This window comes from Dryobates pubescens, chromosome 17 (genome assembly GCF_014839835.1).
Source record: "Dryobates pubescens isolate bDryPub1 chromosome 17, bDryPub1.pri, whole genome shotgun sequence".
NCBI lineage: Eukaryota > Metazoa > Chordata > Aves > Piciformes > Picidae > Dryobates > Dryobates pubescens.
Genome location: NC_071628.1, coordinates 15,294,798 through 15,313,269, shown reverse-complemented (window position 1 = coordinate 15,313,269; position 18,472 = coordinate 15,294,798). Strand labels below are relative to the sequence as shown.

Here is an 18,472-nt window from a genome sequence, read left to right as displayed (position 1 = left end):
ATGCTCGTTGTGCCCGTAAGGAGAGCTCTGCAATGCGTAGGGTACTGGGGAGTCCTGCGTCCCGGGAGAAGGCATGGCCGGCAGCCCCTGCCCCGTCCGGAACGACTTCGCTTCTCGCGAAACACCGGAGCGGGACTGTCCCGGTGGGGAGCTGCCGTCGGGTCCCGGCGCTGTCTGGGGCTGGGAGAGGCCACATCAACAGGGCATCTGGGACTGGGCCCGCCCCCGGCCGTGCTTGGCCCAGATGGCGCCGGACCCTGTAGACCCTCGTGCGCGGAGCCGGCGGGTCCTGCCGACCCCCACTCCCCGGGGTATTGTCCACCGCGGCCCGCCCCGTCCAGCGACGTCCCTCCCTCCTCCGCCCCCTGCCCGGCCCTGCCCCTCGCCCCTCTCCTCCCCAAAGGCCAATGGAGACGAGATGCGGATAGTAGGGCCGGGAAGGGTTCGCCGGGGCCGCTCCGTTCGTCCCCTGTCTCCTCCCCTCGCCCGCTGACCGGTGTCTCTGGCGGCGGCCGGTGGGGCATGCCAGCAGCCTCCCGCTAAATGGCGCCGCTCCGACGCCGGGCGCTGCTGCGGGTGCTGCTGCTGCGGGTACTGCTGCTCCCGCTGCCAGGTGAGTCCGCCCGCCCCGCAACCCATTGTGCGCTGTGGCCTCGCTCCGCCGCACGTGGTTTTATTTATCCGGCGTCGGCGGGGACCGGCGGGAACGGGAACCGGCCCCGCACTTTGTTCGCCTCGCGCCGCGCTGCGGCGGGCGGGCTTGGGGGGCCCCGCCCTGCCGGGAGGGGGCGCGCGCGCGGGGTGGCTGCCTCACAGCTAACCGTTAGCGGGGGGCGCGCTGGTGGGCCGGGGCCGCGGGCGTGGAGGGTCCCCCGGGGCGGTGTGCCGTTCCTCAGCTCGCCGACGTGGAGCTGTCGCTAACAATTTCTTGTAAAATTAGCCTTTTACGACTCGCCCCGCTCCGGCTCCTTTGGAGAGCTTGTAAAATTAGTGAGCGGCGCGGTCCCCCGGCTCCCTGGGCCCGCTGCCCCCGCAGCGGTCACGGTCGCACCTGTGTGGCAGCCCCCAACCACCCTCGGGGGGTTGGCTACGGCAGCGGGTGGCTTGCCCGTGCCCGCCACCCGGCTGGCCCCGTGGGGGTTACCGGGGCGAGCCCCGACACTCAGTGCCTCCCCTGCTGAGCCGCGTTACGGCTGCGCGGGCGTTTGAGGCTAAGGTACTCCAGCCCCTCGACATAATGCGTTTGAAAACTAGAAAGCAAATGCCTGGGTGTTTCATAGCCTGGTGTCTTTACTTCACTGAAGGCAGTATCCCAGTTTTCCCAGTGTTTCCTGCGTTTCGAGGTGTCGGAGACCTCGGGAGCTTGAAGCAGCGGTAGCTGTACCTCGTGTGGTAGGTTCAGCACGGTGACTCCGGCGTGCAAGTGCGCTTGGGAACTTGCACTCTGCACTCACACACAAACTCTTTCTTTCTCTCTCTTAGGAGTGTGGTGCTTTAGTGAACTGTTTTTTGTGAAGGAGCCTCAGGATGTAACTGTCTCAAGGAAGGATTCGGTGGTTTTAGACTGCCAGGCTCGTGGTGAAGCTCCAATAACTATTACATGGCTGAAAAATGGAGGAAAAGTGTCTGAAAACAAACGGATCTACACTTTAACCAATGGCTCCTTATATATCAGTGAGGTGGAAGGGAAGCGAGGAGAGCTGTCTGATGAAGGATTTTACCAGTGCTTAGCTCTGAACAAATACGGGGCTATTCTCAGTCAAAAGAGCCATCTCACACTAGCAAGTAAGTTCCAGCTCTTTTTTATTAAAGTGCTCCTGAGTTTGTGACAGCAATTTCCTGAACAGCACACAGAAGCCATCATTTTGATTGTGTACCTGGAAAGACAAATTACAAATGCAAAGAAATAAATTCTGCAGAACTTCTGTTTCTTTTCAAAGATTATAATCAAAGCTTGTGATGGCCCCTTTTTGAGTCCCTGATGTAGCAGGAGTGGAGTAGCCACCTGTGAGACCTCTTGGCCAGTGGTGCCTTGGCTCGGTGGCTCATGTAGGTCAGTGGTCTCCAGAGCAGGTGGTGATGCAGAGCTGTTCTGTCAGCCTTCAACAGAAGTTTTGGGTCTTGTGCCTTGTGCTGTTCAGATAGCCCTAAAAAGGGTTATCTACAAATGAGGGGGGAAAAAAGGTATTATTCCTTATTCAATAGGTTGATACTGTGTTATGCCACCTCAGAGCAGGGCAGAATGGTGATAGAGATGGCTGTCTTTGGAATGGGAAAGAAGGAAGTTTTCTAGGCAACTGTGTGTGTTAAATTATGAAGCCCTGGCTTTTCTGACATGTTATGCGGGTGCTGTCCATTTTGGAACTGCTTCAGGGTCCGCTAGAGCCAACCACAAGAACCTGTTACATGTTTCCACTAGGAGGTGAGAGTCACTTTTCTAGGGTGGCTTCCCACTACTGGATGGTGAAGGAAGTAGTTGCAAGTGCCTTTGTGGCTTTAGCAGCCTGAACCTGACTGTTGCCCTCTGTTTTCCTTATATCTTGAAACATAATGAGCAAGAGCTGTGTTAGGAACTGAATGCTGTGCCTTCTTCCAGCATCGAGCTTTGCTAGGAGGCTGTTGTGTTTCTGGTGTTGTTTTTTTTTTCTTTCCGAAAGTACATGGAGTCATTTGAAAGAAAGTATGACACAGAGTACACAGTTTATGTAGTCTTCTCATGTTTCCTCTATAATGGGACTTAACTGATGAACTTAATCTAATAGAAGAAGGCTTCCTTTGACCTCTTCAACCTTGTTCATAGTAGCAAGTTGCACAAAACTGGTGCTGATACCTCTATGGAAAGTTTTCGTTACTTGTAAATTGCAAGTTTTACCAAATTCTGTCTCAAACTAGTTAATACAATTGGTATGTTATCCTGCAGTAAAAAATGTCTGAATATTAGCATTTGTTACTTTTTTCCCCCCTGTGTTCTTTTAAAATGATTGCAAAACCTGCCCAAAAGATACTCTGTAGGAAGGTGTGAAATACCTTGTTCAGTGAGTCAGCACGTTGTGCAGCTGAAAACCAGCCTGGAAGCAGGTGGCTCCGAGTAAGTGGTGAGTTTTTCAGGTTCTGTAAGAGGCTGGTCTGTGAACTCTGGATTTTGAAAATCTGGCTACTTCTTACTTTGTATGATGGCATCTTACGTACAGGATTAATAGATCAGAAGTTCTTGGATACTTCTTGTAGAATGTTGGGAAATAAGATATTAATATTATTGGCATTTAAATCCACATCATTTGGTTTCAGAATATCAGCACCAGTAATAGACTGAAGAAAACTTCTTCAGGGGATAGGAATTTTTTTTCTGTTGTTGATAAGTACAAAGCATAGCAGTGTCTGATGTATTCTGTGCACAGGACTGTTGAAAACTCAGGGTCATTTTTACATTCATCGTACTGCAGGATGAGCTCAAAAAACTTCTGGAACACTCTAGAGCACTACAGTAGGACAGCATAGTAGTGTACTTGTAAAATCTGTTTCTATTCAGACGGTACTGAACTCTTATAAATGTTTCTCACATGCACATTGCTTCACCAGAAAGATGGTTTAATGTGGGATGGGTGTGGTGGGTTGAGAAGGAAGGCCCAGCTTTCCAGCTTTTTTTGGTTTACTTTTGTAATGAAAGATTTTCATCAAGGAAGAGTTGTGAACCAATAGATTGCATGCTGTGGAGTGAGACTCTTGGTTTGCAGTCATCTTTCTATCCCCACCTCTCCCCCTCCCCCCATAAGACTGTGACAAAAGGTTTCTTCTTTGAATACTTGAAAGGTTTCCTATGGCTGCTGGAGAAAACTGGAAGAGATAGTGGATCCATAATGATCGCAGTAGGTGGTGTTGACTTAGCGATTAAGTGGTTAACTAGTGGCCAAACATGAAGTTATCATCCTATGTAGCAGTCCCTTAATTTTTAGTCATATTCCAATCTGACCTGTTTCAGACTGTCATCCTTACTCTAAAGTTGTGAAGTAAGGCAGTAATTTGTATCACTAGATTCTGAAGCCCATAAAGCATGTGCAGAATTAGTTTTATATCTCACTTTTACAATTTTCTATGTATCATGAACTGATTTAACTTTGCAGATGTTTTGAATGAAATAAAGTCCTATGGAGGATTTTGTGGATTTATAATTTTGTTTAGAAGCAGTTGATTACTGCAAAGGGAAATTACCTTGTGGTCAGGGTACAGCAGGACTATACATATTAAACAGGTGGAGAATAGGCATTAAATGGGCATTCTTTCTTTGGAGGAGAAAAAACTAATGCTCTCTCCAGTCACTGGTAGCAGCAGGGTGCAAGGATGTTCTTTTACTTTGCCTGGTCAGAGCTTTTGCCAGTAAGCTTATCTTTTGCTTCGGAATTGTAATGTTTAGTGTTGCATTTGGAAATCAAAAACTTTAATCTGTCCAAGAGTTTAAGATTTGAACACACAAGGAGATCAAGTCTTGGTTTCTAAAGTTAGGAACTGGAAGCTGAAGGTTGCACTCTTGGCAAGAATTCCATTATTCATGTGCAAATTAAGAATTCACAGGGTTAAAAGGTTAGAAACTGGCCAGGATGAGGTTTACCCTTGTGATAAAGAGCAGATGACCCTCATTCATTGGCCAGAGCTTTCATGTAGCTCCTCTGCAAAGTTAGTGATTGCCATGAATTGTTCTTGAGGAATGCAGAAATTCAAATGTGAGCAGGCCTTTCCTTAAGTGTCACTATGGAGCCTTATCTCCCGAGCACATCAGAGTAGGTCTGCAGGGACAGGGTTCCTCCCCAGAGGCCTCAAGGCTTTGCTTTCCTGTTGTTCATCCATGCACAAAAGAATTTGACTAATTTAGGGCTGTTTTTTCGGTGAGATCCCCCTACTTTTTTTTAAGGAAACTGTGAGACTGAGGTATTGCTTAGGTAAAAATAAATACTAGTTTAAGTACATGCTTGTCTTGCTTCCAGAGCAGGCTAATTGATGGGGGGAGGGGGAGAGGGAGGCGGGGAGGACAGAAGGAGGTTCCTGTGTGGTTCTTTGTGAGGCAACATGTGGGGCTAAAATGCTAACAGTGAAGAGTATGACTTAGTCAAAATTCAACTTACTGCTGTTAAGAGAGATCTCTTTCAATGGAGTATACAAGGAATGTAGTCTGTGGAGAAAGTCTAAACACTTTTGGTATAAATTCGAATCAGCCGAAAGTAAACAAGCTGAGAGTTTTGTATTCCTGCGTTTTAAAATTTCGACTGTTTAACAACAGTTAACAGATTCTGTCTAAAAATAAATCTAGACTTTAGTAAGAAAGTATTAAGAAAACATGGGGAAGGTGGGTTGTGTCCTGAAGCTAGAAACGTGGACTTTGGGCAGTGATTGGACAGGATACTCATTGTTTATTTCCTTTTCATAAAAAGTGGAAATTGAAGTCTAGAGATGCTTGGATGGGATCTATACAGCAGGGTAGGAGCATTCCTAGATAACTTTCTCTGCTGGTTGCTTGTCTGAACTGATTTTAATGTTTGTGAATTCCAGGAAATGTAAGCCAAATACTTTGTGTACAGTTTTGGCATTTTACAAGAGTGAAAATTTATGCAAGCAGAAGGTTTCTGGGAACATGGTCCTGGAGGGAAACTGCACAGCAGTTTGTGAAACCTGGAGCCTTTTGTATGTAGCAGAGTATACTTTGTGGAGAATTTGTAATTTTGCATACCTGCTGTGGCAGTGATGTGACTTCAAGTCCCACTGTCGTGCCAATAATTGGCAGTATTTATGTTTTTATATCTGAATAACACCTTTTCCTTTGCTTTGGATATTTTCAGTTAAGAGTGCACCCAGCTGAGCCTTATTCTGTGCTGTGACAATGATGTTTTCTTAGCAATTCCAGCTGTTTGTTCCTACTTTTGCATTGTGCCCTGCCTTGTGTGGGCACAGCTGCATGTGTGGTTAACTGAAAAGGGAACTGATCTGGGTTAGAATAATAGAATTAAAACAAAAGATAGTGTCTGACCCAAATGAGTTCCCTGATGTGGTTTGTCATGGAGCCACTCACAGTGATTGCACTGATGTAACTGAGAGGAATAATGTGGAGGTGGGAAGGCTTAGTGGGGAAAGAGAGAGGTTAATGAAACTGAAGAGTTCACAAAAATAAATGTCCATCACATGTTCAGCCTTCGTGGAACGTGTGAAGGCAAAAAAATTTGCTTTTCCAATATTAATTAAAAAATATTCAGTGTCTTTTTTTAAATGAAGGGATGAATAGTTGTGGTCTAACTATAGATTTCATGTTGTATGTAATCTGTCATTTCAGTTATCTTCCAAATGCATATAGATCTCAAAAATATGTTTAATTGTGTTCAATAGTAATGGATAGAGGAACACATTCTGAAATGCAAGGGTAGGGTTAGGAGACAGAAGTGGTTTTTGACTGAATTGGAGGTAAAATAGTAAGTGGTGGTTGTAGACATGGCTCTTGTATTGCAAGAGATATAGCAAAGTCTTAATGCTGTAAAACTGGTGAGGTTACAGACAGCTTGAGGAAGCTCTTATTTTAGGTTTTCACAAGTGCTGCCTTACTGCTATTGCTTTGATTAGGTGATTTGAATGTCCAGAGAGGAGAATCCATTTCTAAGTGACAGTGCACATGAATGATCCTTAGTGCATTTAAATTCCACTGTTTAAGGCAGCAGGAGTGTGTTTAATATTGCAGTTGGCAATGTCAGTTGATAATGGTGAAGAGTTGCAAGATTTTTTTGTCCTTAATTGAGATACACTGAAGAAACAAGAAAACCAAGGAATGTGTTCCTTTTAAACTTTTTCCTATAGGATTTTCCTGTAGAACTCCTCCAAACATCTTTTGACCTGCGCTTCTACAGCATCTTTGCCCAAGAAATTGCCAGTGTCCTTTTAAGGCATAACCACTTTCTTTGTTGTTGTTTCTTGGTGCTAGAGCATTCCCTATTTCATCAGTGACTGGCCTGCACTAGTACAAGGTCTTTGCAGACCAAGACATGGACTTTTACGTTGTTGTCATGACAAAAAAAAACCCCAACAAACAAAACAGACAAAAAACCAGCACCAACCCCCCCCCCCAAATAAACAAACAACCCACCACAACGCCACAACTGAGACTTTACTTAGTGCACATGCACATGAACAGTGGTTGTTTCCACAGCCACATTACTAGAGAAGTGAGCTTTTATGGGTTTCCTTAACACCTCAGTTTCAGATTTGTGTCAAGCATAGTACCAACCTCAGGTATTTCATGCCCTTACTCTTATTCCTAGCTAGTAAGGGCAGAGCTGTTATGGTTTTTACTAGTTTATATCACAGTAGCTTTATGATGTATAAAGTTTTTACCAGCTTCTTTTTTAAAGGAATGTTCAGTCTTGTTGGCTGTGTACTCTGTAGATAGTAAAACCTTCACTTATGAGGGAAATGTTGAAGTAAAACATTGCATCATGCTAGAAGTTGTTCGGAGCTGTGATTATAGGCACTCAGTTCTTAGCTGGTGCAAGTTGTATGTATGTGATATGTATGCTAAACTCTTATTTCTTTCCTACTTGCAAAGCAATCTATGTCAGCAAAGGATGCTGTTCTGTTCTTGCAGAGTGGTGCTCCCCCCCCACTGTTCCCTTTCTTCCTCTCCCCTCTCTCTCTCTGCATTTCTTGGTGTAGAAATTGTTGAAAGGGCATTCAGTAAGGCCTGCTTTTGTCAGCCAGCTCTGATTATCCTAAAGAAAAGGATCTCACTCTGAGCAGTTGTTTGCCTAGAGACTTGTTGTCACGTCTTCACAATTTAACAGCTGTGGCTATTGATGGTGTGCAGAACAATTTAAGACAATGACAAAAGAGAATCTTGGAGGAAGAATTTGAAAGTTACTAAGCATTTTCCTACAGAAATACGGTAATTTCCATTGTACAAATTTGTGCTTAGTTTTTGTGTTTTCCTCCGGGATTTCATATTTTTCCACATCTTATCTCCAGAATTGTGGACATAATCTTTTATTTAGTTTTGCATTGTTTCTTTTTGTTTCATCAATAGGCCCGGCTGTTAAATTGGGATTGATTACTTCCAGTCTTTATAACTGGTAATCACCACCTAAGTGAAAAAGCAATCAACAATGTCAAATCTCCACATTTTGTTGAGCAAGTGTGGGTTGTATGGTGAACATAAGTTACTAGGACCAACCTCTATGTAGCTCTTAAGCAGTATCTACATTTTAAAGTTGGTTGTCTCAGCAATTGAATAAGGGGAGGAAAAAAATCATAGTAAATAATCAGTGTCGGAAGTTAAAAATCCTTCAGGCGGTTTTCCAAAACCTACATCTGTAGAGGAAACATTTTCTGCTCATATGGAGGAGATTGTTGTTTGTTTGCTTGTTTTTAATAGATGAAAATAAACAGCAGACATAGGAAGGAGGTTTTGGAGTGTGGAGGGTTTGTGTGTGATTTACATCATGAAATTATTGTAACCTCCTCTTCTGTGGTGTGGGGTTTTTTTGGTACAGGTTTTGGAGGGAGATGTCTTTCCTATTGTGTTAGAGGAACATGTAAATGACCAGTTCTAGACATATTTTCATTACTGCTTTTGCTTTGCTTCATAACTCTTTAACAGTAGTTCTGGTTAGTTGCTTTTTTTCTCAATGAAATGGAACTTGATCTCCTTAACTGAGTGGAACTATTTTTGTTTCTGACAGCATGACGCTCATGAAAGCAAAAGAAATTAAGTGACATCTGGTTAATACAGTTATCATCTCAAGACCATGTTCTAAAGTGCTTATTTCTCAGCTGCTGATCTCTGTTGGGCTTCTAGTAGGAGGTTTCTGACACATGAGTGCAGACCATTGGTTCTGACACACCATCTGCAGTGCAGGAGAATAGGATCTAGGTATCGCTGCCCCTCCATGTGCATAGGTCTGCTGTGTTCTCATGAAGTTCACTTAGGCTCTTTTAATGCAGAAATGACAGAATGTGCAATCTTTATATTTTATGGGGTAAAGATTTCAGGGTTACAGAGTCTACGCCACTGTTACAGTGAACAATTTTTAAAACTCCTGCTGTGGTCAGGGTATTGCCCAGTTTTAGCTGACAGGAAAACTCTTCACTTTTTCAGTAGTTAAGCTTGAGGAAGTTCTGTTAGCCTCTAGCCTGAATGCTTCATTGTAGCAGTTGTGATGGCATTCAGTTGGTAGGACCAACTGGCTTCTAGATATAAGAACAGTAGAATGCCATGTGAGAAATCAAATACGTGGAAAGAATTTGTTATAAAAGACATAGAAATGCTGGCAACAAGCTTTATATACAGAGCTATTATCAGAATGTAATCATTAATTTGAGACAAAAGTTGCAATGTACCAGGATACTACTTCACCATCTCTGGAATTGATACTGGGGGCTTAGCTGCTGGGGAGGGAGAAAATCAGCAATGAGTGCTTTAAAATGGAGAGGAAGAAGTATCAAGAAGCTTTTCATTTATTTGTTGATCTGTTCTAATAGTCAACATTTTTTGGTAATTTTTGTGTTCTCTTGTCTTTCCACTCTTTCTCATGTCAGATAAAGACTGGTTTTACTGCATGTATTCATGTTTGGGTTCCCCCCCCCCCCTTTTCTCTTTATAATTTGACACATGTATGCTGTATCATTGTTTTGGATTTGCAGAACTGCTTCTGGTGACCCCCCTTTTCTTATTCCTGCCTAATGACTGGAAAGAGGTACTGTTTTCCAGTGGAGCTTATTTTCACAGCTGTGGCAGAGGAGGGAAGTGTCATAAGATCCTTTGAGGTCAGTTTTGACCCCAAATTTAGATGAGGTAAAAATGATTCAACAGAAGTGTAATGTCTTTCTCAAGTGGTGTGGCTGTCACTTCAAAATAAAATAATAATTATGAATAAGAAGAAGCTGTTCTGACAACCATTGCAATGTGCAGTAAAGCCAGCTTGGTGTTACAAGTTGTTTTACAACTTGTTACAACTGGTAGCTATCAAAGAAACCATTATCTTTCCACAAAACGTCAAAATTAAGGTCTTTGAACATGCAGAAGAGGGGTTTGTGAGTAATTTTTTTGGCTTATTCTTACTTATATAATTTTCAACATCCTAATAATGGTTTTGCTAACTTAACAGCAAATTAACTAGAGTAAGTTGTTAAATTACCATCTCGAAGTCCACATCAAGATCTCTAGTAAGCCTCTAATAACAGTAGCATGTGCCTCAGGCAGAGCTGTGCATTATGTATGTGCTTTGTAACAGGAATTCATTGACTTTATGAAGCCATTGACAGACATTTATCATTTTGTTCATTAAACTTGTCTGTGACATCCGGCAAATTGATGTTAACTGGAAATATTCTCTGGGAGTTCTGGCATGACTCTATTTTGCCTGAGGAGAGAGAAACTTTGTACATAGCGTGTCCCAAATTACAAGGGTGAAACTTCCTCCCTCACCTTTTCCCCTTCTCGGGAGCATAAGTGAGCATATGACCGGCTCTTTTTTTCATCTTGCTTTTAATGCTTATTTATGCAAACCACCCTGTGGCCCGCAGATTGGAAGTAGGTTTATCATTGATCTTCAGTAGAGTTTGAAAGGAGATACTGCTTTTATTAGTTCAGCCAGTCTGTGCCAGGAAGGCAGCTAAATTTTGTCACAAGCAAGCTATTGTAAAAGTGATGATAATACAAATCCAGAGTGCTCTGTGCACAGTGATCATGGAACAGGTACGTGTGAGTTTGCATTCAGATGCGTTACCCAATGCTCTTAAGATCAGTATTTTCCTTATTTATGAAGTGGAGACAAAACTGGCTGTGGGGATTTTTTTTTTTAATAATTTTTAAATTTTTGTTTTTCTTCTCAGTAGTAGAAGTTTTTTGTTTATTCCAGTTAGTAAATTCTAGCTCTTTTTTTTTCCTCTCTCTCTTCTTTTTACTTCCCCTTTTATGGGTTTGGTCTTTATTTCTAGCAGTAGCTATGTTTTGTAGCATTTGGAATTTTTTTACATACTGAACATTAGAAGAGGTAAGCATCAATGCAGTGTATGAGGAATTAACTGTGGAATTCTTGGTGGTATTGATGGGGGTTCTGTGACATTCTCAGCAGATGGCATTTGGTACTTGTTTTTAAAGGTCATTGGGTTTGCCTGATGTCGCATATTGTTGATTCCCATAAAATACATGGTAGATGACCAATGCTTTGTTGGAAGCTTTTATAATATACATTGTAAAGCAGTACTTCTTTTGGTCTTTGATGTTTGAAATTATGAACTGTATCTCATTCATTCTGCTCTTGAGCACCCAGTACGGAAAAACCTGTGCACTTTTAACACCTGCCTGTGTTTGATTCCTGTGGACAGCCATTTCTAGTAACAGTAGAGGTTGTTAATAGATCTGACCACCTGCTAGTGTACCCCTTGTGCTACCTGAATCTAACTGTATCAGGGATGTTTCAAACAGGAATGAATGTACTAACAAATTGTAGCATAACTGGCTAAAATATGTATTAGTGGGTCAGAAAATGTTTCAATGGTAAAACTTTCCAGAAATTGAATATGTAAAAATCCATTACACAAAATTATTGTCTTTTGAGAGAAAAAGTAGAGCAGTTGCCTCTTTAAAATGTTTTGTGTCTCACTACATAATAGTTCACTGGATTAAATGAATTTATTGATTTCTGCTTCTTTACTAACACACATTTATGAGCAGTTTCTTTGGCACCATGGCCACATGTCAAAGGTCATAACTTTCCTTCACTGTGGAAGAATAAAAGCTTTCAGATGGTGAATCCCTGAAATCCACACAGTGCTTTATTCTGCCCTCCCCCCTGTAATTACTGTTTTTTCATGACTTTATTTAAGATAAATAAACAATAATAATTAAAAAATGCACCCTAAAAAGCCCTCTGTTTTATCTGTCACAAAATAACTTCAGGAAACAATTTCTCTGCACAAAAGGCAACATACTTAACCTGCTAAAAAGTATCATTACAAGGTACGTCCTTGTATGTTAGGCTCTTTTGTGGTCAGAGATCTTATTGAAAATGGTCAATTTCAAGAATATAATAAATGTTTCTCAACTCACCACAGGCTTAATCTTGGAAACAGTGTTTCTTTCCTTTTAGAGCTATGGCAAAAGCATAGCACTTTGTGCAGCAAAGGTGATACTGGAAGTAGATCCTACTGAGGGAATGAAGCATAGTCGAAAGCTGTGCTTTGTGTTTAGATGAACGTCTACAGTGTTGACATTTTCTTTAATGCCCTTCATTAGTAGTAGGCTGTGGGGGTTTCTGTGTGTACTAGGTAAGAAATTCCACTGATGACATGAATACAAAGATATTAGAAAAGAAATTACAATGGAATATAAAGAAGTTCAGTCATCGACTACTTTGCAAAACAAAGCAAAGAAATCATGCTTTAAACACAAAGTGGTTGAAGCTGGTTCTGAAATTTTGGAAATGTGTAAGGGGATGAAGTTAATGCCTTGTATAGCCTGTGGTGGTCATCTGATTGATAGCCTGGCAGGATTTTTATTTTTTAGCTAGATATCCAACTAGTGCAGTTATTTGTAGTGATGTGAGCTGGCTTTCAGTGTTATCTGAAATGTGCTGTAGCTGGCTGGAGGTAAGCAGACAAGAATAGTGGGGATTGGGCAGTATATGGGAAGAGTTTGTCTTCACTTTTTAGCAGCTACTAACTTGTAGATCAGATGATAGACCATCTCAAGGAACAGCAGTGTGAGGGTAATGTCACTCAGGTGTTATTTTTCATTAAAATCATCAAAATATTTGTGCTAGGTAAGGTGAAATAGGTTTGAATTTTTAATGAGGCCTGGCTATAGTTCTCCTAGCATGACTGTTTCTGAAGGAATAGCAGAGTCTAATATTGTGGGGAAAAAAAGAACCATGATTATCTGAGACAATGTAAAAAATACTCCCCTCACCCACCCCAAAAAAGACATTTGCTCTCAGACCTTATTTTTCTGTAGTGGAGATGAAAGCTGTGGATGCTTTTAGTCCTGACTCTTGGGAAATAACAAACAAATAAAAAAACACTTGTAGATTTCTGCTTTATTGTTTTGTGCAAATGATGATCTAGTGTGAGGTGCCCCTGTCCACGGCAGGGGGATTGGAACTAGATGATCCTTGAGGTCCCTTCCAACCCTAACGATTCTGTGATTCTATGATTTTATTCTAAGGGGGCTGGTGGCACTTTGCTGCTAAGTTTACCAAACATTTATATTGCAGGGCTATAGTTACTGAATTTGTGACATATTAACCTTCTGGACAGAAGTTTGTTGTGTCAGTTTCCATCTCTTTGCATTTGATATGTTTATAGATAGATATGCAATATAGTTTTGCAGGATTGTTTTTCCTGTTCCCTAGATCAAATCTAAGATGAAGCTACTTCTTCTGTGGGTTTTGTTGTTGTTTGGTTTTTCACTAAGGTGCCATGGGAGTGTCTTTTTACAGAACAGAGACATGGGATTTGTTGAAAAAGTGGTCTTTGTGTCTGCAAGTAGCTTTTGCTGTTGCTGTGATTATATGAATGATGCCGTTTGTGCTGAGCATGTTGCTTGTGAACTCTGAGCTGGGATTTCCCTCGAAGCAATCCTAGGCAGCTGTAGCCTTGCCTTTTTTTTTCTTGTTCTGAATTAATGAGGAGCTGAAGTGTGATCTAACACTGCCTGGAGAAACCAGCTGGCATTGAAAGCTGAAGTAAATGAAAACAATGGTCTAATTACCTGGAGAGGAAGTTTGGGAGGGGAAGTTGGTGAGGTGAAGGTGTGAGTAGTCTTCTGTGCCTAGATGTCAGGAAGGGTAAGAGGAACGTATTGGTGGGAAGTGGCCAATACTAAGGAAAAGCTTGTGGAGTGAAGTCAGGGGTTGACTTGGTTTGGAAATTGCCATGGGTACAAGTTGCAAGTGGGAGAGGACAGAGGAGTTGGCAAAGACTGACTCAAGAGAGTGTGACCATTGGAGCAGTTGATCTTTCAGGACATAGAATGTGAACCCAGTTCTGGACTTCTCTTGGGAACTTCTGAAAGACAAAGAATAACTTCCAATCAAGGGAGGTTTGGAGGATTTAAATTGCATTACTGCTTCAGCCAGAAGCTTCTACAGTATGTGACACAAGTCAGCGTGTCTCTACTTTTCATGGGAAGTCTGTGAATATGTGTTTCTTATGGTCTTGATGTTTGATATGAATTTCTGAAATTTGATCAGTTGGAGCTGCAACAAGTTGGGGAAAGCTGTGGTTGAATGATGTGGAGTATTGTGAAGGATCAGTAGACACCTAAAGGATCTTGGACACCTAGATGTTTTGGTGGGCTACCGTCCATTGTTTGTCCATACCAAACAGTAAAATTAAGCTAACAATAGAAGATCATCTCAAATTGTTGTGAGTGTAGATGTATTAACATTTAAGAAGAACTATAGTGCAAAGCTCTGCAGAAAAGGCCATAGGGAAGTTAGTAACTCCATCTGCAGGGCAGTACTTAATAGAATGTAATCGATAAGAAGTGAGTCCACACACTGAACAGAGAAGGGAAAACAAAATATTGAATAGATGCTCACTATGTGAGCAACATTCATTGGTGCTGCGAACGGTGGGAGAGTGTGGTTGTGCAGTTCGGTTGTTTCCTAAAGCATGTATGTGAGAGTACAGCAGTCACTAACTGGCTTAATTTCTTCAGTTTCCAAACTTCTGAGCATTTGGGTTTGGAAATTTTCATCTCCTGTGTGTATAGACACATGTAAGAGGCAGATACACTGAATGCTGTGTTAGTAGGAAAGTTTAGGGGTTAGCCTCATTTGTGTAATGATGCATGTAAGGCAGCAAAAAATTGAAATAAATATGCTTGGAAGTGTTAGTGGTTTATGTTGGCATGGTGTCAGGAAAAAAAAGATCTGTAACAGAGGGCCCTGTGACAACTTAGAGACAAGTTACATAAGTTTATGAGAACTTTTGGATTCAACCAAAACATGGACTTGTGTCTAGGCATGTATTTAGCAATAGCTTTAGCTTGATAATTACAATCTTGAGACAATTTTTTTCTTACCTATACAGGTTTACTGACCAGTGAAGATACTGTAGAGGTCTGCAGCAACATTTAGAAACCTGTTGGTAGAATTGTTTATCGGAGCATAATCCAATTTAGGAAACCATTTAAGCACTATACTACAAAACCTACATTTGACTTATACTTTTGACTACACTTTAAACTAATGTGTGGACAGGGATTAGGTGTGTGCTCACCTGTACACTTTCTCATGTTACTCAGTGCAGTGTTTACTCTCTTTGAGAGTAAATTTTGTTTATTGCTCATGTACTGAAGAAGAGCTTTTTTGTGATGCATAGTATTAGGTAGGTTCCAGGGAAGAGTGCAGGCTCCAGTGATGTGGAGAGGTTTGTACCTATAGGTTTAACTTCCTCCTTCATCTGGTCTGTCTCTTTTCTCAGGTATTTACTCCAGTACACAACTTAAAACACCACCTACGTGTTAGGCTGCAGATCTTACTTTGAGCCATAGGGCAGCTTGCTGGAAATACAGCCCAGCAGTCATGACTAGAGAAAAGCCCTGACAGTCTTTTTTTTGGCGTTCTTTGCCCTGACACATTTATGTAAAGAGTCTCAAAGCTAGTGAAGGATTCAACACCTTGTGCCTTCAGTGCAAGGTAAGCAGATGGATCCTGTTAGGGGTCCGGCCCTTTCTTGGGTGTCAGGACCTTCCTTTTCCGAGGATGTTTTTCACAGGCATGTTTAGGAGTTGGAATTAGGAGGAAACATAAAGCATTATTTGTCCTTATTTTAATTGTTCCTTTCTTCACTATTTAGTTGCTTCTGTGTTTGGCATTGTTCTACATTTACCTAAATAATGGTTGTCAGGCCTTACACAAACTTGTGAAGAGGAAAGGTGGTGACCACCTGAAACAATAATATCTGCAGCAGAATAGCCTGAGAACTTTAAATAACCAAAGGGGACCGTTTCCAAGGCAGCTAAGTGACCTTTGGATCCCAGAAGCAAGCTATTCATAGAGGCAAAGCCTTTGTCCTGCTTTGCCCAGTGGTCAGTGAACTCTGGCAGGCCCCTCAGCTCACCATCTTGGCCCTGGTCTAGCAGCTGGTGATTGATTCATTTAACTGTCCAGATTCACATTCTTCTGTGAAGGACTTGTCAAGGAAGAAAAAGGTTCTATGGAGAGCTATTCATTTTACTAAAAGGAAGGCAATGCATTATATGATTGAGTGGATTACTTTTGGGTCAGAAGAGTTCCTGCATTGCTCTGTTTTAATTCGGCCTTCAATCAAAGAGAGATTTAGTTTATCAGCACAGTGTGGTGCTCATGAAGTGGGTTGGATCGTTTCAATTCCATCAGTGCAATAGAGCTGTTCGGTGTCCCCTCACCCACTTCCATGATGTGTCCACTCCCTTTATTTTTCGCCAACAAATCTGTAGATTTTTGGAATTATTGATATCGCAGTGGGTTAAAAATATTACTTTCTTTTAACCTTACTCTTAGTTTGAATGTGTATGATATATGACTATTAATACACCTATTACCTCTCTGTTAAGCAGTCTTTTAAGCAATCCAGAAAAGCCTAGAGTAAGTGAAAGATTAATGTGTTACTTCTGTTCTAGATCTGGAGAAAACTGAGAGAGAATAAATCTACAGGATCAAACAAATCAATTACTTTTCTACAGACAACACAGGCAGCTGTAAAGCTGAGGGTAGAACCTAGTGTATTCTTATCAGTTCCTGGTTTTGCGATATGAACAAAAGGTTTGTTGTACAAACCCAGCATTTTCCAAGACTGCCTATTTGTCTGCTGGTTTACAGTCCCTTTTTATAAAACAAGAGGAAGGTGTTTCCATGCTTTATGAACCTTCAGTCATGTTTTCAATTTTGTAATTAATCCATTCAAAACCCAGCTATGAGTTGGACTAGGGAGGGCTGTTTCCTCTCCATTGTGCTGTCAGGCTCTTCTGTCTGTCTTCCCTTCAGCTGGGCTGTGTCCCCTTAGCATTGGGGTTCTTCGGCTGATCCTATTCATGAAGTACTGAGAAAAGAACGTTGTTGCTTATCTCCTTCCCCTGGAAATAACAGGCATTAAACAGCAGATCCAACCAGTTCACCTTCTGCCTCTGTTTGAATGAACATAATGAGCTCCAGCAGATGAAATATAACCTTCAATTTTCTTTACCCTACTCTCATAAGCTATGTATTGTTTTCATTTGGCTTATTGAATGCATTATGAAGGATTTCTGTTTGGCTTCAGGCCAAGGTGTTATACTTTGCTGGTGGAAGTACAAGTGCATAATTTAGAAGAAAATACAATGGGGCTTGGTCTTTTAACTCTTCACTGTTATACCTCTATGTCTGTGTCAGAAACTTGGCATAAGTACAACACCTGTTGAATCGGCCTCCTCCTTTCATGGAGGCCTGGTAGTATTCTTTTCATGTCTACAGCTGCATTTCCTGACAATCAGCCCCATTCTTACAACTTGCTTGTTTCAAGTTAGAGCATGGTGTCCAAGATGCAGGTACAGGCTCCTCTGTGCTCCAGGTAACACTTCCCTTGGTGTTTTCCTGATGGCTTTCATTCATGGCTGTGAGCTGGAGGTAATGAGCTTTTGAAAGCCAGGGGAAAGGATGATGACTTGTCCTTCTATATTAGAGTATATAAATAATGTAATAATCAGAGGTATTGCCTACTTAGTAGAATGCAGTTACTTGCATTGACAGGGCAAACAATGTGTGGCTGTTGCCTCCCTCTCAAGCAGTCAACAGCCATAGTAAAGTGACTTCTCTGAAGACAATATTTTTTGGTTTCTTCTGTGTGCTTTTGATATGAGGATGTTTATGATGCATTCAGAATAAATTTGAAGATTGTTTTGCAAGCACATGAAGGAGTGAGAAAAATGTACTGGGGGGAAAGTATGTGGATTTCTATGACAATGAAAGCAATATTATCTTTATCTGGAAGCCATATCTCTGATTTGTTTTGTGTGAAAATTGCAAGTATTGGAAACTCTTCTCTCTCCTTTACCCCCAGAATTTTTCAAATATCTAATTAGAAGATTTAACTGACTTCAATAAAAAAGGCAGTACCTACAATGCCTTTTGTTACTTGTTTGGGTTTTTTGTGTGTGACGTTTGTTTCTGTTTTTCTTCCTGCTGCTCTCAGACTTGAAGACATTGAGAATTTTGCTGTTACTACCTTCTGTAGAAAGATTGTTACTGGGGAGGGATCTCTGGGCTGTGTAATGCACTAGGGGGGCATTTGGTGACAGGGAAATGAGCTACAGGCATTTGGCCCTTGAGAGTGGAGGCATCTCTTCTTTCCTCATGGGAATGCCACAATGTTGACATTTGGACAGGGGGCTGAAGGGCTTGGATTCCCATCGTCCCTCCTCAGTGTTTTGCAGTGAAATTGCATCTTTCGTCCTAGGATGCTGGTTCTGAAACACTGTAAGCAA

General features: G+C 41.7%; 1 protein-coding gene across 1 annotated transcript in view; it reads left to right on the top strand.

The window, feature by feature from the left end:
* Positions 1-522: 522 nt before the first annotated feature.
* The window catches only part of PRTG (protogenin), a 78,096-nt gene continuing 60,146 nt past the window's right edge, over positions 523-18,472 (top strand). The window contains 2 exon segments of the mRNA XM_054169117.1: positions 523-613; positions 1,483-1,785. Of these exon segments, the coding sequence (XP_054025092.1) occupies positions 523-613; positions 1,483-1,785 (394 nt within the window).